This window comes from Haliotis rubra, unplaced genomic scaffold (assembly GCF_003918875.1).
Source record: "Haliotis rubra isolate DU_JTF1 unplaced genomic scaffold, ASM391887v1 Scf400, whole genome shotgun sequence".
Taxonomy (NCBI): domain Eukaryota; kingdom Metazoa; phylum Mollusca; class Gastropoda; order Lepetellida; family Haliotidae; genus Haliotis; species Haliotis rubra.
The window spans coordinates 874,344-900,262 of NW_025767081.1; the positions used below are offsets into that span (position 1 = coordinate 874,344).

At 45.1% G+C, this 25,919-nt stretch overlaps 2 protein-coding genes and 1 long non-coding RNA gene across 5 annotated transcripts in view; 2 read left to right on the forward strand and 1 right to left on the reverse strand.

The window, feature by feature from the left end:
• The window catches only part of LOC124287472, a 44,238-nt gene that overhangs the window by 6,604 nt on the left and 11,715 nt on the right, over positions 1 to 25,919 (reverse strand). The window contains exons 5-9 of one of the 3 annotated variants that reach the window (XR_006901276.1): positions 25,372 to 25,485; positions 17,775 to 18,169; positions 17,157 to 17,295; positions 12,924 to 13,117; positions 3,359 to 4,973 (exon numbers count right to left, since the gene is read on the reverse strand). This is a non-coding gene — a long non-coding RNA (uncharacterized LOC124287472). Of the gene's footprint in view, positions 1 to 3,358; positions 4,974 to 12,923; positions 13,118 to 15,816; positions 15,899 to 17,156; positions 17,296 to 17,774; positions 18,170 to 25,371; positions 25,486 to 25,919 lie in introns of those variants that run through there. The other 2 variants (XR_006901277.1, XR_006901275.1) reach the window with 2 other exon arrangements.
• On the forward strand, positions 4,983 to 6,218 carry LOC124287471. The gene is made up of 2 exons (XM_046724026.1): positions 4,983 to 5,352; positions 5,975 to 6,218. The coding sequence occupies exons 1-2, from the start codon at positions 5,228 to 5,230 to the stop codon at positions 6,210 to 6,212; spliced, it is 363 nt and encodes a 120-aa protein (XP_046579982.1). The 5' UTR covers positions 4,983 to 5,227; the 3' UTR covers positions 6,213 to 6,218.
• Positions 10,568 to 12,825, forward strand: LOC124287470. Its single transcript, XM_046724025.1, has one exon. It carries the CDS (start codon positions 10,775 to 10,777, stop codon positions 11,864 to 11,866), a length of 1,092 nt encoding a protein of 363 aa, XP_046579981.1. The 5' UTR covers positions 10,568 to 10,774; the 3' UTR covers positions 11,867 to 12,825.

Consider the following 25,919-nt stretch of genomic DNA (forward strand, 5'->3'; position numbering starts at 1 on the left):
CACGGTATGCATAATCCCACGGTTGGTAGGCGGGCCGCAGATTACCCCGGTTACTACTACCACCGGGAAAAACGCATAACCCAAGGAGGCCAGGAGAAAGCACCAACTCCCGATATGCAAACTCCAAACTTGAGATGGGTTTCTTCAGGTAACCTCTTGGCTTACACAGCACAAAAACTCTAGGGAGTGGGCGTTCCCGAAATAATGTGGTTTTCAGCCGCAACTTTTGACAAGCAAAAGGACGCAGTTTGGCAAGTAGGCCCCGCCGCCCCACTATTTATCAGGTGACCCCAGTGAATTAAAGTCGAGGACCTTAATCTGGCCAGTCCCTGCTTCGAAACTACCCCCCACAGACACACGCTGGACGGCGGTGAAAGAGGGAATAGCCAGGTTGCTCAACTAGTTTAACATTCAGTACCAATCTCCCTAACTTACCAAAGGTGAGAAAGGACTTTGAAAACCACACAGGTAATCGGAAATCAACACTTCACTGACATCATTGCTCAAAGAGTTGAGGTCAGTAAGCGGAATGTCGACCATCTCTGCATGTTGCACAAGACTTGCCTCACAGTCTATCAAGTCATAACTTATGACAGTGCTGACACGCCCTATTCCCACAGGTGAGAATGATCTAAGCCCAAGAGAAAAAAGTACCAAGATATGGATTACATCGATATCTTCTATTAGGTACATAGCAAACCAATCAATAAAGGATTGCTTTATCTGCGAACACGGGTTGATGACAACTGCTGCGCCAGGACCAAAGGACCAAACTGATGCTCACCTGGGAATTCTGACCTGATGCTGACCTGAACCGAGGAATTCCGAGGAAGGTAGTGCAAGGCAAAGACGTTATCCGACTTCCAAAAACAACCCTTCATGATGGACTGGAGGGAACATTCCTATGAAGTGCCATGGTGAAAGCCAAAGCCCGGGTCTCCTGAGGGTTCGCCATCATAGCTGGAAGAAGGTCCGCATAGTCATATGCACACAGGATTGTAGATCTCATCCAAAACACCAAGGTAGTACGGGAGACCTCCGAGGCGGAGACAGTGGATAACAGGATAAATAGTCTCTTGAGCAACCTGCAGTGGTCCTTAGAGGCAGCTAGGTAAATCCGTAATGCTCAAACCAGGCATAAGGAAAGATCTTCAGTGTCATATGGGCCCATGATAGTGGACAACAGTGGGATCGTGAATGTGTGATCCGGCTGTCCTGGTAACTGATTCTTGGCAAGGAAATCCCACCGCAAACCAAGGGAAACTCTGGCATGTCTAGACCTTCCAAACTGTACCCGAGAAACATCAAAAGCATGCAACTCGGAGATACGGGCAGCTGCAGCCAAGGCCAAGAGAAAAGGTCTTAAAGGAGACATGTTCGAAATCTTCTCCTCCAGAGGTTCATATTCAGCTGACGTGAGATGAGCAAGTACAACGGAGATATCCCAAGCTGGAGGCCGGAACTTCCAGGATTGGTCAGCCAATTTGAAAGACCTTAGTTCATGGACAGTGGAAATCTTTACACCCGAGGCCGTTGCAATAACCATGTTAAGAGCAGCCAGGTAGGTAGACAGTGTAGAACCTCTGGGGATGCCGTTGTGGGAGATGAGATGCCCTTCTTCCTGGAGTATGCTTAAAACTTTCCCACTTGTCCTCGTAGAGTGACCTTGTAGAACTACGATGCGCTGTTGTAATGGCAGTAGCAACCCGCTTCGAATAACCTTTAGCCATTAAGGATTGATGTAGATGCGCCAAACGTGCAGTTGGAGCGTCAACAGGGACCAATGTAGTTAGTGGGAGTGAGGGTGAACCAGTAGATCAGGTCAATCGGGAAGCGGTACGGGATCTGGTTCGGCTAGGTCTTGATGATTTACGAACCAACTTCTGGACGGTCAGTAGGGCGTGACCAAAGTAGAGTCATCCTCCGTGTTGCGCACAGTTCACTAGAATGTGAGGAAGAAGGGCCACTGGCGGAAACGCGTAAGCATTCAGGTCTTCCCACGGGATGGCTAGAGCTTCGAGGTCCCAAGCCAAAAGGCCCGATATCGGTGAGACAAACCAAAGCAGCTGATGGTTGAACCTCGTGGCGAAGAGGTCTACTGTTGGAGAAGTCATTGGAAGGCAGAAGGTCTGAAACACCTGAGGATGTAATTTCCATTCCGTTGGAGAAGGACGACTCGGTCGGGACAGGGCATCTGCAATGACATTCTTCACCCCCGGAATGTGGTTGGCTTGTACCATGATATTGAGAAAGTCCACCAGATCCAAGAACTGTTGAGTCCACTGTAGAAGCTGTGGAAACCCCGTTGACCCCATTCTCTTGATATGCCGAACCACTGCTGCGTTGTCCGATCTGACCATGAGGGAAGTTGCTCGTAGGACATCCTGCCAGTGACTGATTGCCAAAATCACCGCCCTGAACTCCAGAGTGTTGATGTGACAGGCGCGATCTATGATAGACCAAGCCCTGCCACTTGTTGATTGAGAAGATGAGCTCCCCACTCGTATTGAGACACATCCACATACAGGTGATGAGACGGAACAAACGTCTCTAAACAGACTCTGTCGCAAACGTTCAATTCTTCCATCCACTACTGAAGATGAGGATGGAGCTGCAGAGGTAGAGGGATCAGAGCACCGGGATCTCCCACTGTGATATAAGTTGCCACAAAAAGGTGTAAGGGACGAAGTTGTAGTTGACGCCTGAGGGTCATTGCCTGAACAGACGTCAAAAGGCCCAGGAGCTCCTGTCATTGGCGAAGCGTCCTAGCAGGGAGACTAATATACCATTAGGTGAAAGGTGTTTGCAAGTAACAGTGATAGTTTCGTCATTATAAAAAAATTGTTAGGGTGTATTTGAGGTGTGTGAAAAATGTGACATATCGCTGATCTGTTCTGACCTGCCATGGATGCCTGTGATGCTTGAGTGTTATAGTTCTACAAATTGTTTCTTTCTGGTTTATCTTAGTATATGAAAACTGGAAAGGTCTTTACAACGCTTTGTGATAGTTTTAATCTTTCTGTATTTGACGGGTGTGTGACAGTGTCAGTTAACATTCTGTCAATATCCATGCCATACCACACATGCAGGAAGATATCTGGATATCTGAATTAATTACTAATGTAAAAATGTCTCAAAGAAGATTTTTTTAAAAAAAGGGACAGCTGATGTTAACACATGTTCTAGCGATAGTTTTGTGTTCTTTAAAATGGTGTATCAGTTATTCTTTCATTCATTCACATATAATTCTTCCTATAATTCATTCATTCATTCATACATTGTGAAATTTGGAAGATAATTTAGATTGAGAGAAAAAGGCAAGGGGAACTCATAAGCATGCAACACAAACAGAAAGGCATTGAAACACAGTGAGACATTTTAATTGTGTAACATATCATTTCAAACATATATCATAATAGCTGAATAGTCCCATACTTCCATATGGTTCTAAGGTTTGGGGACTACAAACATTGAAACACTAGAAAAAGTACATTTATATGCAATAAAAAGATTCCTTGGTGTGAAAGTTACTACTAGATATATTGGAATAAAAAAAGGAGGTTTAGATCTGTGAAATGTGTGACTTGAATCTAATTGAAGATGATTATGATTTTCATGTTTGTCCAGCCTACCACAATTTAAGAAATAAGTATATTAAGAAATATTACTTAGTACATCACAATATTTATAAATTTATATCTCTGTTAACCTACCCTAGCAAGGAACACCTGAAAAAGTTCCTGGAAAAGTGTTCCTATACCATGCCTTTTTACACAGGAGAAATGTACTCTCTACTGCCTAATAACAATATAGTCAGTATACATGTACTAGAGGCCTGTGGCCTCTTAAGTGCAAAATAAAGACTTGATGATCAAGCTGAATAGTCACATAAACAGAAAGTCACTGAACAAAGCAGTGTCTTAAGAAATGTTTTAGTCCTTGAGGGAACCACAAAGAGATCTTGACTTCTTCCTTGGCGCGCTCTCTTAGCTTTCAAAGCTCTACTCGCCTCTCTCTCCAGTTATCTCGCCATTGCATGTGACCTTACTTTCAGAAACCTTTGGACGATCTCTTCCAAGAGTTGACTTACTGTTGTGCGAGTCTCCGACAAGAGAGTTCCAATACTTAATCACCAAAACATTGGTTAGAACGGCCTCTCTTAAGGACTGGTTTCCCATTTTGCCAGTTTTAACCACTGGTGGAGCCTTCCTAGCTTCTGTCTCAAATAGTCTGACAATGAGAAAGAAAGAGTCGAGGTTGCTGGAGACCACCTCTGTCAATTTTATGTGACCACTTCCTTACATCGATGAGAAAGTTTTCCTTCTTGGAATCTGATGGCTCCACTAACTTGCTTATTGCTGACAACTTCTCCTTGTCCTGTTGAGCACTTTTCTTGACAGAAGAGATAAAAAATCCTGCAATCAAATGCAGTACACTCTGATCTTGTTTGCTCAGTTCAAAATTCTGCTTTTCTTGGTCTTCCTCACATCTCTGTAAAAGCAGCCTCATCGTAGCACTGACAACACCATCAATAAAACTCGTAATGACAACAGGAACAAAAGTCTCACTACTTCCAAGGTCAATGCTGTCACAAATGTCGCCTTCAACAGAATCTAGCACATCAAAGTTCATTTTCAGTTTGTGTAATTGTTTGAAGAATGCCTCACGTTCAGAACTGTTGAATCAGGATTTGCCAAAGTCCCTGAATATTTCTTTAAGATGGGTTGACAGTGGCTCTGTGAGTACCCCACTTGAGTGACCACTAATTTGTTTTGCAAGGAAAACAATATGATGTCCATGGGCCGATTCTTGCATTGTGTGGTACAGGCTGTTTTCCATCTCGGTAAGGGTGACTGAGGTCGCTTCTCTAAGAATTTGTTCGAGATCATCTGGCAACCAACTTGTTTGCTGCTTTGTTGTGTCTCCTTTCGGCAAGACACCATGGTCTACTGTCAGCTGTAGATGATCTGCTGCTGTAAAAATAAAATTATGTACATTATTAAATCATCATCAGCAGCAGCAGCAGGGCACTGAATGAATTCAAAAAGCAATATGAATTCAGAATCGACATTCAACAATAAACTATACTGTTTATACACTTGTACCTACTGTTTTATCAAATGTTTATTATGTTGTCAATATTCTGTTTGCTATATATTGCATGAAAGATGTTATGTCAATTAACATTACAAAAATGAAAAATATATCAGTCTGTTTCTGCTTATAGATGCCACGGAAAGTCAGAAAGAAGATTGGTCGAAAACCAAAGCGAGAAAAAAATAAGAAGCTGATAGCTTCTTGGGCAACTCATAATGAATACAACTACTGTCTACATCAAAGTTTTGATCCAGAGTAAGTACTTAGGCTTTGATTTAAGGAATAAGGCACATCGACTGCCATTTTGAAAATTTTGGGACATTGTTTTGTCAACAGTCATATCACAAACTACGGCACATTGCCACACTAGCTCATGCACAAAATGGATAAAGTAAAATCGTCTGAAGTAGGAATTACTGCAGGTGTTGTTTATTTACTGAAGTACTTCACTGCTAACATATGAAGAAATCGTCCATTTTTAAGTAAAGATGATTTGTAAAAGTGGTAAGTGTCATTGCAAAAGTCATCGGTGCTGCTGTTTCGGGGTTTCTAGATTGTACAGCCAAGTTTAAGACATTGACGATATCCTTGTTTGTGCGTTATTTAATGCAACGTTGCATTAATTCATTCGCACTTTTCGATTAATGATTATACATTAAATATGTACATATTTTCAGAATAAATTATATGGGAGCTGTCCTAAATGCTGATAAGATTGTATTATTGCAAGAAATGAATTATTAATTTTTTGGGTATGCCGATGTGCCTTTAAGGCAACACCAAATTAATACCTTGTTTTAAAGAATTTTTTAGGTTCAGAGGGAAGTAAATAAGTCATACTGATTAACTAAAATAATGATAAACTGGTTTCTTGCAGGTCCAGAGATTATCAAGGTCATCAGGACTGGTCGACAGCAATGCTGAGATTCTTCGATACACACAGCCAATCTCAAGATGAGCAAGAGTCAGAGCTTACAGATTCAGATGGAGCTACTGCCAATGAGTTCTATGTCATATTAGACAGGCCATATTTGTATCATCCCGATGAAGATGTAGACAGGTTTGTCACAAGACTTTCTCAAGTGAGCGTCCCCAACAAAAGTTTGCGGCTTTAAGGAAGAGTGTAAATGACAGTTACAGTATCTTTCAGAACTACTCATCATCAACACACAAGGGTCTATGAAACTATTTCAACTTTATCCATCAGAGATACCTGCAGTGAAATGGACTGTGTCTGTTAATTCAAACTGTGCTATATCTATTTCTGTGCATCGTAACATCATACCATCTGGCCATGACTTCTGGCTAGGAATCCCTCATTGCTCATGGAGCAGCTGACATTAAGAAAGTGACAGTTTCAATGTTTGTTGCGGTAACTGGGAAAATAACTATGTTGACCTTATTCCACCTGGGGCAGTGATTACCAGTGGCAATGTTAGTCCACAACCTCTGCATTCAGAGAAGATAACTGTGTTTCAACTCATTATTCAGCAACAATTCGAAGCACAAAATGTTCCTTTCTCGTCAGAAACTCAGAACGATGCCAACCGTGTGTTGTATACCGAGGATCTCTATGCAAGAAGATATATACACCTGGAAATTAATTAAGCACCCCCTGATATATTTCATGATAGTAGAGCAACTGTGAACCATCGTTAAACATGAATGATATCTCTGTATTACAACACATCTCTAGTAGTCTAAAACGGTGTTTCGGTTCCTGTGCACTCGTCACAACGCATCCCTTGTGTACGTGAAGCATACAACCCACACTTTTCCCCAAATTCAGTTTCTCTGACATGCAATTTATGGGTATAAAAGCAGACATATTTGTAACTGTCTCCATTAATGAATACTGAAATGGCGAGGAGAAGACTTTTTGAAGCACTAAGGTGGCAAATTGTCGGCATGCATGCAACAGGCATGTCCTTCAAAGCTATTGGACAACAACTGGGCTACAGTCACTCGGTCATCAGCTGACTTGTCCGAAAACATCAGATGACTGGAGATGTGAGAGATCGTCCAAAGCCTGGACAACCCAGGAAGACAACGGCCCGTGATGATCGCAGCCTGGCACGTCTGGTAAGGCGAGAACCCTTTGCCACAAGTTCGGTTTTGAAGCACCTGTGGTTACCCTACAGACAATTATCCACCAGAACCGTCAGAAATCGCCTTAGGGCACTTGGTATGAGGTCCAGAAGAGTCATCAAACGTCCTGCTCTGTCTGATCTCCATAAGAGACGACGTCTGGAGTGGTGTATGGCCCGTCGGCAGTGGAACCTGAGGACATGGAGGAGTGTCCACTGGTCAGATGAGAGCAGGATCCTCCTCCACGTTACAGATGGTCGAATGAGAATGTGGAGGCATAAAAACACTGCTTACGTGCCCAGGAATATCCACCCTACTGGTGGAGGATCGGTTATGATCTGGGGTTGTCTTTCACACGACTGTAAACTTCAAATGTTGACTGTCCGAGGAAATCTTAATGGTCAGCAGTACATCCGGGATATTCTCCATCCAGTTGTGGTGCCTCATTTTGACAACCACCCGTTGGCTACTCACCCGATATTCATGGACGACAACACCAGGCCGCCTTGTTCACGTGCTGTGACCGCACATCTCCAGAATGAGGCTATCGTGACATTATTTTGGCCAGCAATGAGCCCCGATTTGAATCCTTTGGAGCACATCTGGGACTTTCTTGGACGCCGTGTGAGGTTGAGAGAACCCCCTCTCCAGAATCTTGCACAGCTGGAAGCTGCTTTGCTTGAAGAATGGCGGCAATTGCCACTTGATCGTATCAGAAGGTTTACCAGTAGCATGAGGAGGAGGATTCAAGCTGTCATCCAAGCACGTGGGGGATACACCCGATACTGATGCCAGACCCATCAGATGTTAACAAGTGACATTCCTTGTGCATCATTTCTTGTAATAGTCAGCCATTGACAATGCTACGACCATACTTGTTCAGTGACTATTTTCATCAGAAATCAATAGTGACCAAATTACATTGGTTACGCTATTAAAACAACACGAATTGGAATCATTGTGTTGTTGTTCATTTGCCAATAGATCGTATGTTTCACAATAGCTAAGGTTCCACTATCTTTGGAATAGTGAAAGAGTTACGGCAAGTTTTGTTTCTCATCATCCAGAAAATAGGGGGGGTGCTTAATTAAGTTCCAGGTGTATATATGGAAATGAACATTCACCCTCAAGTTGTCCAGAGAATGCTGTGAAGTGGAATCGTCCCCATGAAACAATGTCAAGGACTCAGTTAGTGGAAAAAATAGCACATTTGAAGAGAACCAATGAAGCTTTGGTGAAGGACAATACCAAACTGAGAAGGAAAATCCAAAAACAGATTGCTGCAAATAGACAAATATAAGGGTAATGCTATTTTTGAGGACATTATCATTTGCAGAAGCCCGAGGTCTTCCATTAACTGCCCGACGAAGGAGACCTCGGGCTTCTGCAAATGATAATGCCCTCAAAATAACATTACCCTTATTATTAACTAAAAATACATGGAATTTGTGTTGAAAAGAAAAAGGAAACAAGGAAGGAATTTGACTGTAAGTTTACTCAAAACCAACTTCTAAGTGGGTTGACTTACCCGCAATGCAATTCGTCATCGAACAATTCAAGTGGCGTCACAACAGAAGCGTGACAATATTCGACCTTGGCCTTTGCCAAGACCTTGGCCTGCAGCATGTCAAACTATGGCCGCCATTATGTCAGCAACAACGTCAGTTTTCAGTGTACGGTTTTGGTCCAACAACAACGTTAATAGTGCAATTGTTAAGGTTAGCACCAGCAAGAAGGCCAATATTACCGCTGAAGCGGGAATTCGGGTTGCTTTGACTTGTTTGCCCCAGAACATCTGCCAGTCAAAGCCAATGTCGAATGAACCGTAAGTCATTTCAACATTTTCTTGAACAGAAAATGCGGGCGTTTCCGCGTGAGCAGGTTGGCCTATTGGGATATTCTAAAGCGTTTGCTGGCATCTTGGGTGACAACATGTGCTGGAGGATTTCACTAGATGCTCTCTTTTGCGCGCTACTGGACCCTGAAATGTAATGCTTGAGTGATTCCTCGGACTTGTGCTTCCGTGATGTTGCAGATTTGTTTTCACGTCTACACCTGCCTGAAACAGGTATGTGATGGTGGAAGCTCTGACTGAATGACAAGTGTATACCTGTGATAAACCAGCCTTTTGGAAATCTTCTGCATAATGGTGCCCAATATGTTCTTTCCCAAAGGAGCATTATTGTACCAAACTCCTGATTTCTGAGAAATCCTTCCGAGGAGCCTGGAAAAGAGCATCGCAGTCGGGGTGGAGTTTTGACAGATAAAAGAGATAAATACTGACTGGATCTTTGGATGACTCATTCTCGTATATTCTGACATCTGAACAGTCCTGATTAGAGGGATTACTGCCTTGCCAGTTCTTTGTTTGCTCAGCCAAAGTGAAGGTAAGAAAGTGTTGTCATTATCGTCACGCTTCAGTTGAAGTGTCGATTTGGTGAAACTTCTCCAACCTTCACGCCCCTGTCTTCCCAGAAAGAAACACAGATTGAACCAAACCATTTCTTGAAGCCTGGTTGGGTCAGTACTCTCTAAATCCCCAAAATATCCTGACAGTTTGTCCATATCTCCTCGCTCAATGCAAGGTTTGTGTTGTAGGGATCTTCCTCCCTCTACAAAGTAGGCTTTACAACGAGATTGAACATGCTGTTTGGCGTTTGTAAACTCTTTATCAGCCATTATGTTTATGTTGCTTGGTGAGAAAGGTGGATCTTTTAGAGTATGATGAACTGCAGCTCTCAGTGATCTCAGTGTGCTAGGGGTGGGAAGCTCAGCTTTCTTAGTGCGGTACTCAGCATAGAATTTTCTTAATATTTTGGCCACGTCTTCTGTTTCGACTGATTTTAGATCAATGTTGATATTACGTCGAGATGCCCAGTCTAAAAAACAACAAAAAATAAAATTTGTGAGACAAAATCGTGACAGTTTTAGTTTCTGGCTCATTATTTATCATATCAAAATTGCTACATAATTAGGCCTAGCGTCAAAGCTCACCAGTGAATGCCTTGGTTCCCCAGCAAGTTTGTTTTTGAGTATTTGCTGATTTTCCTTCCATTTGGAGTTTATCAAGTTAGTCTTCATCTAAATGCGCTGTCAGTTTCATTGATATCCGATTTTTCGACCCAAAGAGAATCGGTTGGTTCACGAAGCGCTCGTTCAATCTCCCGAGCCGAACTGCCGTACCAACACAATCAGACGCCATCTTGTATTGTCAGCGTTCGGCATTGTCTGCCCACGCACCCACTATGACGTCACTTGACAACAGAACTGATAGTGGCCCGTCGTTAAGGTTGAGCGGTCCAATATCATTTGCAGCGGACCGCAAATTTCTGATAATGGGAGGGCGTTTCATGATAATTCCATGTATTCTAGCTATAATATTCAATGAATCCACCAGTAATGAACTTGTACAACTAGTTGAAAGCCACACAAAAGAAGTTCACCAGAATTACCCTGATGAAAACTCTCTCCATCGCCTGTTTTGGGATGAACAGCTGAAATACAATCAACAGGGATAAGAGGGGCATGAGTTGGCATCCCATGATTGTAAAATGGAGCCTGTATTTACAACAAACAAGTCGGAACACATATGAAGCCCTTCCGTCAAATAGAACTCTCTTTGATTACTCTCATGTGCTACCAAATCAACTTGGACATAGGTTACAACATAAAGTGTAATTCACATACAGCATTTGTTGGTCTATTACAAGATGAGATCAAGGTCAAAGAAGGTCTTGTTTATGACAGTGCTTCAGATGAACTTATTGGCTATACCGACTTTGACAAAACATCAAATAGCCTAATTGACTTGGAAAATGTCTTCACAAATGAAACAAGAAAACTTGCAACCTCTATGCTTGTGGTAATGGTGCGTGGAATTACAACAAGTTTGAAATATCCATTCGCAGCTTTTACAACCCTTGTTGTGACAGCAGATTTACTGTACAATATGATTTGGAACTGTGTGAAAACTTTGGAAATTGATTGTGGACTTAAAGTACTGTTTGTAACATGTGATGGTGCCTCTCCTAATCGGAAATTCTTTGGCATGCACAAAGAAGAAAATTCGCAACTACTAACTTACTTCACATGGAATACATATGCAACTCCTAGGCGTAAATTATTTTTTATATCTGATGTTCCACATTTAATGAAAACTACACGCAACTGTTTCGCAAATTCAAGTAGCCACAAACTATCCAGAAAATTGTGGAAGGATGGAAAGAACATTTCATGGATGCATATAGTGAACCTATTTGAAGACTACTGTGAAACCAATTTATACAGGCTGACCAGAGCTCATGTGGACTTAACAGCATTCTCACAGATGAAAGTAAACTTGGACGTTTTGGGTAAAACTTTTGCGGATGCTTTGGAAGAATTATATGGCGATCAAGTGATAGAAACGGTGAAATTCATACGTCATATGAATAAGTTCTTTGACTGCTTGAATGTCAGAAGTCTATCTGAAGGCAGAAAAACAAGAAATAGGGATCGTGATATATATTGTGAAGCAGATGATGACCGCCTCACTTATCTTATGAATGACTTTCTTGGGTACCGGTACTTTGATTCATGGAGAGTAAGTGTGACCAATCGTCCTGGAGACTTTACAAAGGGACAAAGATCATCTATGATGCTTAGTCATCAAACTTTAGAGGGACTCCAAATATCAGTATGATCTATAGTGGAATGTGTGAGTGAGTGAGTTTGATTTTACGCCGCTTTTAGCAATATTCCAGCAATATCACAGCGGTGGAATGTGTGAGGTTCATGCTCAACGAAGAGGCAGATTTTATACTGACACATAGGTTTAACCAAGATCCCCTGGAAGAACATTTCACGCACTATAGACAAAAGGGTGGATCAAATGACAATCCCTCGGTGTATCAAGTGCGTAATACTTTGTGCACTATGAGAACTGTGGGATCTCAAGCTATTGCAATGGTTCGGGGCAATAAACGCCGCTCTGCTGGGACAGTAAACCAACAACCATTGCCCCCCAAAAAAGGACAAAGTGACTTTGAAACAATACCCAGTGTTTAAAACAAAATGTCAGACCATAGGACTTATTACTTTGAAAAATCTACCAGTCCTTAAGGAAACCTGCTTGCTTGATTTTTAAATAGAAAACTAAGAATTCATAATAGATTTTACTGCATTTAAGTTATAGTTATTTATACATTGTTTAGTTACCTTCCAAAAACTATCCAATTCTGAGTACATCCTGGCTACAAGTATGTCAGTTTGTCTGAATAAAATCAGAAACAATTATATGTTGCCATGTTATTTGGTGTTATCTATTACCTATTATATTGTATTGTACACAGACCACCTGCAGTGAAATCCTACTTGTACTCATGGTTACCAAGAATACCGGTACCTATGCAATTATCAACCTATATTTTTCTATCCAGATACCTACATAGTGTACATATTTCTGTACATATCTCCACTTAGAAAACCAACTTGCTGACTGTCTGTTTAATACTATAAGACAATTTCTTCAGACCAAAATAATGTAAAGTATTCACAAAGGACAGTTGTTTACATTTTGTAGTCCATATTTGTAATATCATATATTCATATGTATGTTTATGAAGACAAGATTATTACTAGAGGTCTTATCTATATTCTCACATGACTTGTTTTCATTTGCTAAAATAAAAGGATTCAGGTTATTTGCCTTTCATGCTTCGTCTTGTTGTGTCTGTTTATTAAATTGTAAGTAAATTTACCTTTCAAATCCTTTCTGTTATGCTTCTTCAGTACATGACTTCTGAAACCTGACTGAGACTTTTAGGTCTAGACACATAACGGACACTTGAACAATGGGCCGGTCTGCTCACTGTCACAGGTATGCTTTGTCATAGCCGCGACTTCTGCAACCATGTCTTCAACATCCTTGTTGTCTGATGAACTGTGGCTGCTCCTGAAATCGCCCCAAAAGTCTACTAACTCCAAATCTTCCCAATTGATAAAATCACTGTTCTTCGCCATAACGTTACGTTACATTCATATGAATTTTTGTTAAATAAATAGCAAAACATTAATGAACTTACCTTCTCAACTCATGCTAACTGCGTAAAAACATCCTCAAATCCTCCCGTAATCCACACATAAATCAGGCGGCGACAGGAAGTGTAACCAGCTTGTTGTGACAACATTCAAGGGAGCCTACTCCAATTTACCGAGCATTATTCCGACAGTTGCTGACAGTTTCCAACTGATACAATAAACTGGCTGAAGTACTGTTAAACGCAGTACCAGTTCGCCGCTCCGTGTTTGTTGAGCTGTCAACATTCGCCGAATCATCTGGTATCTCCATGCGCCTAGCTACTGTCATCATGAATTACTTGCTAATCCACGCATTCTGTTCGGTACTTCAGAGAGTACCTTGCTGTCCATTCACCACTTTGTACCAATCGTTGCTCTCACAAAGGGAAGAAGAAACCAGTGCATTGTCTCACTTCAGTTCACCGCTCTCGTTCGGTCAAACTCATTAGACCGATACGCCACATTTGATTGGATGAGCACTACAGCCCAGTGCGCCCTTTCGATTAGATGAACGCTTCAGACCAGTGTCGTTTCGATTGGAACAATGATTCAACCTATTGAATTGTTGTTTGATTGGAACAGATTAGTCGAGTACATCATTATTGTATGGACAACTATATAGGCGAAGTACTTTGGTCTCGATTGACTCAGCTTTTAGATCACACTGCCGTCGATCCGATCCAGATCGCCGAACCAACTTAGAAGCATAGAACCGATCCTGATCACCAAATCATACCAAATGGTTTGAAATTGTTCTTGCAATAGAACCATAGCCGCCCGAATGTACGCTTGCTGATGGGACACAGCGAGTGCACCCGACATCACCACCACTCTGGTAGTTTTCAACATCATGTTGAGTTGAGCCATACTTCTCCTTATGGCACCATCTAAATCTGGCGCTGGCGATCCTCGACCAGGAACAGCCGAATTCATTGTTGCCTCAAGGGGTCGTGTCTCAGTTGGCTGGGTGTTCGTTCTATGCGTGAGGTGCCTTGTCATTTCTCAAGGTCTACTCCGGTTCATCTGTCCTATATTCAACAGTATCAATGTCGAGACCTCTTTTACCAGTATCCTGGAATCTGGTGTCTGAAGGGGCGACTAGTCAGCCTGTTGACTTTGATGCCTTGTGTTAGCAGTAGCGTCAGTATATGGCATGAGGCGCCAGTATCCTCCTCTGTTAATCAGTCATCCAGACCTGCGACTACTCCAGTTCTACCTTTAGAGGAGGTTCATCTTTCAACAACGTCGTCTCTATCTTTGGATGGTACGTCCCAATCGGATGGTATCATGGATGTTGTTCACACCTTAACTACTCGTCAGGATTGCCGATAAGCTTTGTAGTACTTCGTCGGGGGATTTATTATCCATTTGATATGAATCCAGGTAATTTTGGTTACATCACATTCCCACCTCGACCGTGTATCACTCAATTGGTAGCGTCTCTGGATAAGGTTTTTGGTAAGTTGAGGAAGATTAAGCTCCCTTCCAGTGGATGATAATATCACGTTGTTGGGAACTAAACAGAAAGCCTAGACGTAGGATCCCGTGCATTGAACTCCAGAGCTGAACTGAGTGGATCTAGCGCCAAAGTTGACACATGGCAGTAAGCGCTGAAACCCGAGGAAGCGTTGTACCATGAGTCAATACAGAAGCCAGTGAACTATGAGGCAGCACCGAACCGGGAACACCGTGAGTAAGCGCTGAACCTGGAGCACCATGAGTGAGCGTCGAACCAGGAACCCCAGGAGTAAGCGTTGAACCGATAATACTGTAGGTAAGCGCTGAACCAGGAAGACTGTGAGTGAGCGCTAAACTGAAAGCACCATGATGAAGCGCCAAACCGTGAACACCCAGAGCAATCGCTGAACCAAAGTCAATATGAGTAAGCGCCGAACCAGTCCAGGAGGAAATGCCGAACTGGGAGCGCCAGGAGGAAGCACCAAGACAGTAACACTGGGAGGAAGCGCCTTACCAGGAACACCGGGAGGAAGCGCCGAACGGGGAGCAAGCGCCTAACAAGGAACACTGGGAGGAAGCGCCGAACCGGGAGCAAGCGCCTAACCAGGAACACCGGGAGGAAGCGCCGAACCGGGAGCAAGCGCCGAACCAGGAACACTGGGAGAAGCGTCGAACTGGGAACACTGGGAGAAGCGCCGCACCAGAAACACCGGGAGCAAGCGCCGAACCAGGAACACCGGGAGGAAGCGCCGAACCGGGAGCAAGCGCCGAACCAGGAACACCGGGAGGAAGAGCCGAACCGGGAGCAAGCGCCGAACCAGGAACACCAGGAGGAAGCGCCGAACCGGGAGCAAGCACCGAACCAGGAACACTGGGAGGAAGCGCTGAACCAGGCGTAAGCGCCAAACCAGGAACACTGGGAGAAGCGCCGAACCGGGAGGAAGTGCCGAACCAGGAACACTGGGAGGAAGCGCCGAACCAGGAACACTGTGAGGAAGCGCCAAACCAAACAAGAGAACTGGGAGCGCCAGTTTCCTTTGACCTTGCTGTTGATGTGGTCTTTGTCCCTGACCTTGTTGCTGCCAATTGTCTTGCCCCTTCTGTTGGTGTTGGTGGTGGTGTTGTTGCTGCTGTTGGTGTTCCTGTTGCTGCTGTTTGGGTTGTGGTGGAGAGGTCTCCTGTTGTTTATAATTAGCACCTACAAAATGTTTGTGTCATGAAAACATGGAAAGTTGGAGGATGTCTAGAAAATAACTAAGAAAGAATTATTCTACATTCAGAACTGCCTGTTTACTTTCGTTTTTAGATACAGAAGTCACACATGAAGCTCAAAATGATTCACTCACATACATTCTGAACAGCAGATCAAGTTCAACTCATGCTGCCTCATGTTGACAAGATTATAAGAGACATTTTCTGAACTGAAGTAAGAAATCTTTATGCAGTGTAAAAATCGGCTTAGAAATATGACCCTGCTGATAATCAAGATTAGGGTACTTTTGGTAGGGATACATATTTGGCTACACACTCAAATAAACGATTAGTGACTGAACACTGAACACTACTCCTGTGGTTTTAAGGAATCAACAAAGCAGCACAATAATATTAGATACCATGACCTCAGACTCATATCACATCACAAAGTGCACACTTTGTTGTTTCTAATGGAGCTCCTACACTTAACACAGGCTTACAATAGTCATAGCACAAAAATCATTTTCGCATTGGATACCTGGGCTTGGTTCACAAAGCTGTCACAGTACAACTGCTCTGTCTGTTTGACAAGACTGTTGTGGGGTATAGGTCCTGCACTGACATCAGTAGGACTGACCTCACTAGTGCACAGAGCACATCATAATTGTGACTTGCTATGATTTATAAATGCATGTACAGTCGAGCACCGTTTTGTCGAACTCTGATAACTCGATATCTCGGTTTTCTCGAAAAACACATCTCGGTTCCGGCAAAATCCTTCATAACTTATCATTATTCAAACTCTTTTAACTCGATACGGATGTCTCGATCTTTTGGATATCTTGATATAATTTCATTGTCCCAACAAGTAAAATTACCCTTTTAACTCGATATTTGCAAAGAAACTCGATATTCACCTACCTTTCTTGAGCAAGTATCGCTCTGAACGGAGGTTGTTTCCACACGTTTAGACACGGTGTGGCATGAATCAAAGGGTTGATTGAAGATGTCACTTGTTTGTTATTTAATTACGATTAATTAAGAAGGATTTAATCAGGAAGTACTCAGTGTTATGACTAAACACTACTGATGACGGATTATAGTTTCGAATCAAAACATACTGAGAAGCGTTTTGTTTTCTTTCATAGTTATATGTGATATGCCCTGGTTGGATGTCTCGAAGTTCGGATAACTCGATATTTTTTCTTGGCCCCATAAATATCGAGACAACGTTGCTCGACTGTATTATTATTATCACTCACCATCAAACAGTTCCTGCACTGATAACTGTTTCCCATATGCTTTTGTTGGTGATGAAGTACTGGGCGCACTACCTCCCACTGGCGTTGTACCAGTGTCCGATCCGATCTTCAGCATGTGTTTCAGTGCAGAGCTACCATCCTGAGGGAAAAGAAAGAGAAAGCACAATTGCAGTTTCACTATATTCCACCAATATTACAGCACAAATAGAGGATAACTTTGTGCCTGGCTGAAACCACGAAAGAGCAGGTCAGTGCAAATGTGAGGTACACAGGTCTCTGACCCCTACTCTACACCATTTCATTGTTTTTTGGGTTCATGATGGACTCTATCTTACTAAGTAAGGACCAGCCTATCCAGTGACTGACATCATGATAATAGAATGATATGCTATCAACCACGTCACTGAGTCTAACCATGACAAGCAATCCCTACAGGCGGGCAACATAACTTAGGAGACAGAAAGGGAAGTGTGTTTGAGAAGTGATAAACATTATTGGGCAAACTTATGCATGTCAACCTCTAAATTAGAAGGAACACAATGCTCTGGGTATATTCTTACTCCAACATGAGAGATTTTCCTCATTTAGAATGAAAGAGACTGATAGTGTCTCCCTCACCTGTTCCGTGGCATTATTATTACTATTGATTCCTCCTACGACCTCTTCCTCCTTCTGGGTCTTCCAGGACAACTTCAGAGAGTCCATCATGGCAATGAACTCATCTTTCTCCGCGGCTTCCTTCTGCAAGCTAGCACGATCAAACAGAGTCTGAAGATCGATCTTCTTACTGCTACCACTCCTGATTCATTAACGCTGTCACCACGTCCACTCAGTTCTGGTTTCTTCTGGTGCCGTGTTGTAGGAGGAGTTATCTGCCCCAATGCAAGTGCTGCCTATTGGAGTGATGGTTCTTGGAGGAGGTTGCCACTTGATGGCGCTGTCTGTACTGTGCCGGCCTGCAGCTCCTTCCACATGTTGGCAAACTCTGAGTTGCTGGTTGCATCTTGGGAAGGCTACAATGATGAAATTCATTATGGTACAACAGTGAGAGAGTGAGTTTAGTTTTACGCCACACTCAGCAATATTCCAGCTATGTGGCGGTGGTCTGTAAATAATCGAGTCTGGACCAGACAATCCAGTGATCAACAGCATGATCATCGATCTACGCAATTGGGATACGATGACATGTGTCAACCAAGTCAGCGAGCCTGACCACCCAATCCCGTGGCCATGGGTTACTGAAGATCAATTCTAACCCGGATCTTCACGGATCTATGGTACAATAGGACCACATCTTATCCAGGCAAACCAGTGTCTAATGAACAAAAACAATTCATTGTTTGGGAACAAAGACCAACAAGAAACCAGACTACATCTTAAAAAGGATGGGTCTTGTTCTGTCCTTTGCCCCTGTTCCACAAAGCAATCGTACCACTACAGCAATCATATCCCAGAGTTAAAGTATGCCAGTTAGGGCTATTGCTGTTTTGTGAAATCAGGTCCTGGAAAACACATTAGGTGGTCAACATAAAACGCTATACAGTGAAACCTGCCAACACCGGCACACTGTCAAAACCGGCATAAAATTTTGGTCCCACTATTTACAACAATATTATGATCATTAAAACATGTCTAATCCGGCCATGATGGAAAATGATTGCCACTGTCTAATCCGGACCCTGTCTAAACTGGCACTAGTTTCGGTGCAGAGGGGTGCCGGTTTAGACAGGTTTCACTGTACTGCAAACACTAAATTTCAAAAGAGAGGAAGGTATAATTCCAGTGTTACAAATCGAACTAACCTGTAGAGGTTTCAGATTCTTTGAATATATTCCTCCTTGGGAATCCCCTACGACAGTTGTAACAATATTTGAATAAAAATATTTACAAAACAAAAACAACGTTTTGTCTTGTGAGACCACCCTTACAGGGCCCTCCGGCCCACTACAGCCAAGAGCAGGTAACTCTAGACTGTAACCTCGTACCTCACTTTCCATGCTGAACGATGTCAGACAGAATGTGGGGAGGTGGGTGGGCGTACCCCAAGGAGGAATATATTCAAAGAATCTGAAACCTCTACAGGTTAGTTCGATTCTTTTTTATATATTCCTCCTTGGGGTACTTATAAGCATAAGACAGACTGCTAAAGACGGAGCTAAGGAGCGGCATTCTGCCTACAGAAAACACCCCCGACAAGAAGTGGAATTTCCCAAGCTAAATATAGCAGAAAAAGCACACTTACCCGGTCACGTGTCCACCATAGCCAATCAGGCGGGGCATGAGCCAGGGTCAGGGTCGAACATATGTAAATTGCTGCTTAAACCTCGCTAATGCAATCTAACGAGACACCCTCCCTCCTCCCCGTAATCTACTCGAAGCGAAGATAAGGGTCCCGCGAAAAGCCACCAGAAACGAAATGCCTTAATATATATATATTTAGCAAAGTTTCCAAGGCCAGTTAAGTCTAGAGCAGAATGCAAAAAGACATGGGAATAAAACCATCACCACATAAAACCCGTCACCAAGGGAATATGTAAACAAGATTTTAAAACCCAACACCAGTGTTAAAAAATTTGGCATAGAATGGTTCACATAATAAAATCCTCGAAAGCTCAATCGGCTAGAGAGGTGGAACCATGCCCACTGGAGAGAACTGACTGACCGAACCGAAAGCACGCCACTGGAGAGTCTGTCAAGTTGGGAATGACAGATGAACGCACTCGGACGGCTCCAAATAGCCATGAGAGCAGATCTCCTCAATGGGCAGGGCTGCAGCGTAAGCTTTCGATGTAGCAACTGCCCTAACCGAATGAGCTTTCAACCATACAGGTGGGATACGCCCTGTTTGAGTATAGCTCATATGTATGGCAGAGACATGCCACCGAGAAATGGTTGGCTTGGTCGCCGGAAGACCAGCCTGAACCCCGCCATAACAACAAAACAATTGGTTACCCTTACGGGTACCCCTTGTTCGTTTGATATAAGCCTTAAGTGTCTTACGGACATCTAAGACGTGAGCACGTCATAGAGAGGTACCGGACAGGGAAGGCTGAGTGAAAGCTGGGAGATCAATAGGCGCTGTCACATGGAAGGGACTATCCTTCTTAGGACGGTAAGTATCAGGCAGCCGTATGCTAACTCTGTCTTTGCGAAAAACAGTAAGCGCGGGATCGGCTGACATTGCGTGAATATCGCCAACCCGTCTGCCTGAAGTCACCGCCACAAGAAATGCCATCTTCCACGTCAACAGCTGGAGTGAAAGAGCCGACAGATTGTGAAACAGTGGACCAGACAGCCAATCAAGAAAAATTGACAAGTGCCAGGGGGGACTAATCCGCCGGACAACCGGACAGATTCTGTCCACGCCTGCTAAAAAGCGCTGCACAAGAGGGTGCTGCCCCAAGAGAGCACCGTCAACAGGAATATGAAACGCAGAAATAGCCGTAGAACATCCTCGAACAGTTGAAGCCGCTAGACCGGCGTCCAACCGAGACTGGAGGAATTCTAAAACATATACTAAATCTGTAGAAAAGGGATCAAGAATCCCCCTGTTGACACACCAGTGCGAATAACAGGCCCATCTATCCTCATATTGAACGTTTGTCGAATCCCTCCGCGAAGCCAGAATTGTGTCTGCAACTGGTGCAGGAATTCCGCTCGTACGGAGGCGATCCCTGACAGCGGCCAAGCCACCCACTGAATCCTGAGATTCGGGTGGGGCGCTCCGCTCTGGGATAGGAGGTCCGGTCGAAAAGGTAATAGAACAGGAGGCTGAGCCAGAAACCCGAGAACTACCGGAAACCAGCGTTGTGCCGACCAAAGGGGTGCCAGAAGCACAAGTAGCCGAGCTGGTTGTGCGGTCAGCTGTGACAGGACCCTGGAAATCAGTGGTATCGGGGGAAACGCCCACAGTACCCTGTCCGTCCAATCGAGCTGAAAGGCGTCGTTGGCTCCCGGATCCGGAAACCGGAAGCAAAACACAGGAATCTGGTTCGTCACCCCAGACGCAAACAGATCCACCTGGAAGGACCCGAACAACTGGGAGATAATCCCGAATATCTCCCGGTCGAGCATCCACTCGTGTGGGGCTAGTATACGCCGTGAGAGTGCATCTGCACGGACGTTGTCTACCCCCGGGAGATAAACAGGCAAAACCCGAATGCTGAACAGATCGCACCACAGTAGAAACTGCCACGCCTCCTGAAGGAGCGACGGAGACACTGTGCCGCCTTGCTTGAGAATGTAAGACATGGCCGTTTGATTGTCCATTTCTAGACGAACCACACGGCCCTTCACCAACACCCGGAAGCACTCGAACACCCTGCGGACTGCTCTCAGTTCTAACACATTGATGTGTAGGCTGACTTCCCGCTCCGACCAGAGGCGGAGGCTGAGTGCTTCGCCAGGACCTCCCCCTCAACCTGTGAGAGAGGCGTCCGTCTGAACTGAGAGGGAAGGTGTCGGGGTGTCGAGGGGGATCCCCCTGGACAAATTCCCGACGTCCGTCCACCATCGCAAGTGAGGAATTAACCACTCGGGCATTGTGAGAATAATCTCATAGCTCTGCGAGTGGGACCACAGCTGAGCTAACGCTTGCTGAACTGGTCGCATCCTCAGACGCGCACGCCAAACCACGTCCACTGTCGCCGCCATGTTGCCTAGCAACCGAAGCCATGTTCGGGCCGACGCATTGGGCGACTGGAAAAACTGTAACACAGTCCTCTGGACTTTGACGATGCGGTCCGGAGCAAGGGAAACAATCCCTAGCTCCGTGTTGAATCTGGCCCCCAAGAAAATCAGATCCTGCGTCGGAACGAGGTCTGATTTCTTGAGGTTGATAATCCAGCCCAGTGACACCAGAGTATCCATCACGCACAGTGTGGAGGCTCTGCTTAACCGAGGACCTAAGGCCCTGAGAAGCCAATCGTCCAGGTATGGGTGACAACACCTACCCTGAGACCTGGCTAACTGACCCTTGGCGCTGTGGAGATGCCGAAGGGGAGCACACGAAACTGGTAGCACGTCCCGTTGAAGGAGAACCGGAGGTACTTCTTGAACTCGTGGTGCATTGGAACATGGAGGTATGCGTCTTTGAGATCGATTGACGTAAGCCAATCCCCTCTCGACGGAGGAGTGTCTCACTGACCTGAGTGTCTCCATCCTGAAAGACGGCACCTCCAGAATGGGTCTGAACCCTCCGTCCTTTTGGTCACTAGAAAGTAGGTGGAATAAAACCCCTCTCCTTGCTGACCCACAGGAACCATCTCGATGGCTGCCTTGTTCAGTAAGGACTGAACTTCGGCACGGAGCGCGTCCGCCTTGTTGCGCCTTGTTGAACCCCGGAAAAGAACGGAGGATCTCGCCTCCACTGTGGCAAATGGCCATCCCTGAGCGTGGACAGGACCCAGGGATTTGAGGTGGCTACCTCCCACTCCCGGAGGAATAGGGACAACCGGCCGCCGACAGGGACGTGTGGCATGAGGCAGTGCACCCCCACAGTCGGCAAGTCTCCGCTTGCGTGAGTGGGGGACAATAAGGGCTCTGGGGAAGGAATCAGCGGGAAGCCGGGGCTGGCTTCCCCCTGCCCCGAAAATGCTGCTGTGCTTGAGCAGGCCTGCCCTTGCCTCTTGGGCGCCTGCTCCCCTCGGACTGCAAAGGTGCAGTCCACTTTGCAGTGTCCTTCGCCGGGGCAGAAGGATAAGCGGAAGCGAGCGGGGAAGGCCGGTGGCGAGGAGCGGAGGGCTGTTCCAACAAAGGCTTAGAGTCTTTGAAGGTAGAAACTGCCTCCGCGGCCTCCCGTACAACCTGCAATGCCCCAGGGAACAGGGAGGACCCCATGGTATAAGGCAATGACAGGAGCGCCTGTTGCGTGGCCGGTGAATACTGCGCCACGGACAACCACAGGTGACGCAAGCCCATCACGCCACCCATCATCTGGCTGGCACAGCACCGAATGCTATCCCGAGCCAGATGAGAGTGTACCCCCGTGAGCTGCCGTGCGAGCACCGGCGCCGACAAGTCAGCGTCACAAGAGCTCTGATCCACCAGCTGTCCCTGCAGAGCAGACAGGTAGGCTGAGTGGACTGCCACTTTTAATTCCTGGGCTGCGCACCGGTAGCACTCCTCGAAGGACCGATACGCAGACTTCAGCGTAAGTGAATAAGTAGGAAAAGGGGGGAGGCGCATGCCCTGCCTGGCCAAGGCCAGGGAAGATGAGGACGACCCCCCTAGCATGACGGACGCAAAGACGCACTCGTCCACCACTGGCGGCTCGAACAGCGCCTCCTCTCCCAACTGGTACCGCTTGCGGGCAAATCAAACCGTGTGCGGGCACCAGTCAAGAGAGGATTGATCACCTCACTCACCAGTGATGGCAGAATGCAGAGGCGTGCCTCGGCGACCCGGCTAGGCGCGAAAGCCTCCCCCGGGAGCCGAAACTCCGCGGGGTCGGGTGCCTGTACGGTAACGGCCACCTGGGGGAGGGCTTCGGCGATCTTATCCCGAACCTGCCGCAGAGACAAGCCAAAGGAGTACAGAACCCCTGCCTTCGACTCCTCCCTCCCACCATCATCCTCCATATCCACCTCGGCACAATCCTCGGCCGCCGTACTCTCATACTCCTGAGAGACTGTCGAGGATACGCCAGAGGCTGAACCGGCGCCAGGCACCTGTGACCGACCTGAGAATGAAGCTAGGCCGCCACCAGGTGCCGAGGGCGCGCTATCCCCACGTCCGAAGCCGGGATCAAGCTGCCCGGGGGGAGGCGCTTTCTCCGAGCAGAAGCTCGGGCCTCCACCCCCGACGACCGGCGTGCTGAGCTCCTTACGGAACCCAGCCAACGCTGTATCGATCAGAGATTTCACTGACGACATCTGTTCCTGAAACAAAACGGTTAAAGAGTCAACAGGTACAACTGGTGCCGACACAACAGGGGGGGTGGCAGATACAGGAGCAGGTTGAGATATAGATGTATTAGTTTTCTCCAACAAAGCCTCCTTGGAACCCTTAGCTCTTTTGGGAGCCGGCTCCGTATGGGAAGCGGCTCCCGTAGACCCCTTTTTTGTGTGAACGCTTGGATATCACCCACCGCCCAAAGCAGGTTGCTGTAAAACAGACGGTCCACCCGTCGTGCCTTAATAGTTTGAGGCGTAAAAATGGCACACGCCGGACACCCCTCTTCCTCATGATCAGTTTGGATGAGGCAACGTAAACACATCTCGTGCGTGTCCCTGACGGGAATGGCAGCGAGGCACGAAGTACAGGATTTAAACTGCAACAAGTAAAAAATCTGTGCAGCAATCAACCCCATACACACATACATATATGAAAAAACACGCATGGGCGACACAACTAATGCGACAATGTAGCATACAGTTGACAATAATCATAATATGCACTGCAACATAACTAACAATTACGACTTTTAGTGTAAGATAGAAAATGCTAGCAGCGGAAATGCCCTACATGTAACAACATATAAATAAAAAGTACTATAACCACCTGTAACATTGAAAAACCACACGGGAAACCAATGAACAGGGAGGCTAGCGAAGGGACCTGTCCGCCATCTTGACACGCACTCGGCGAGCCGACCGCGACAGGTGCCAAGTTACAACTAGAAATTATGAATGAAAAAGTTCAGAACAAGCCTCCAAATCGCCCATGCAGGGAAAAAAGAGAACCATACATACAGTTGCTGTTTCTGACACACTCATAATTTTGTGCAGGGAAAAGAAAACTTCTTGAATGGACCCACGTCTTGCCGGTAAACGACAGCATGGAAAGTGAGGTATGAGGTTACGGTCTAGAGTTACCTGCTCTTGGCTGTAGGGGGCCGGAGGGCCCTGTAAGGGTGGTCTCACAAGACAAAACGTAGTTTTTGTTTTGTAAATAGTTTTATTCAAATATTGTTACAACTGTCGTAGGGACATTTAAATGCTTATAAGTACCCAAAGGAAGAATATATAAAAAGGAATCTTCCATACTTTTGTCCCTGGTAAGCTTTTACTGTGGACATGTTTTCAAATTGTAACAACTCTGGGTTTCTCTGTTTTAGCTGCAATACATTTGTGCACAGAGCTTTATTGATAAAATACTGCAAACAAACGTAATGGATTTGTGCTAAATATATATCATTATGTCAAACTTTGAAATGGTTGACACTTCTGGTTAATAAGCTTTGGTTACAATCAAACTGTTTGAGATCAGTACTCACTTGTGTCTTTCCTCCTGTCTGTTGAGTTCTGTTTGGTGTTCGTTTAGAAAACTGTGTTTGTGTGACTTTTGGTGTAACAAATTGGGGATTGTTGCTGGTAAACCCACCATTCTTCTGTGAACGAAATGATAAAAATGTTCAGTAAGTTTCAATGTTCATCTTATATGTAGTAAACTTTGTCATTGTGTTATTTTCATTCATGCTTCCTTAATCAAATATTTTGACAAATACAATCACAATATTGCACCAAATCTTGTCACAGATAATATATTGGGTGACTGACTGACTGAGTTCAGTTTTATGCCGCGTTTAGAAATATTCCAGCAATATCACGGTGGGGGACACCAGAAATGCGATTCACACATTGTGCCCATGTGGGGAATCGAACCCGGGTCTTCGGCGTGAAGAGCCAACGCTTTAACCACTAGGCAACCCCACCGCCCCTGTATTGGGTGAGGTGAAATAGGGTTTAACATTGTTATTATTGTACTTGCTTACAGTAACATGCATCCACATTGGTAGAAGTGACTACTTGTACAATTACAGAA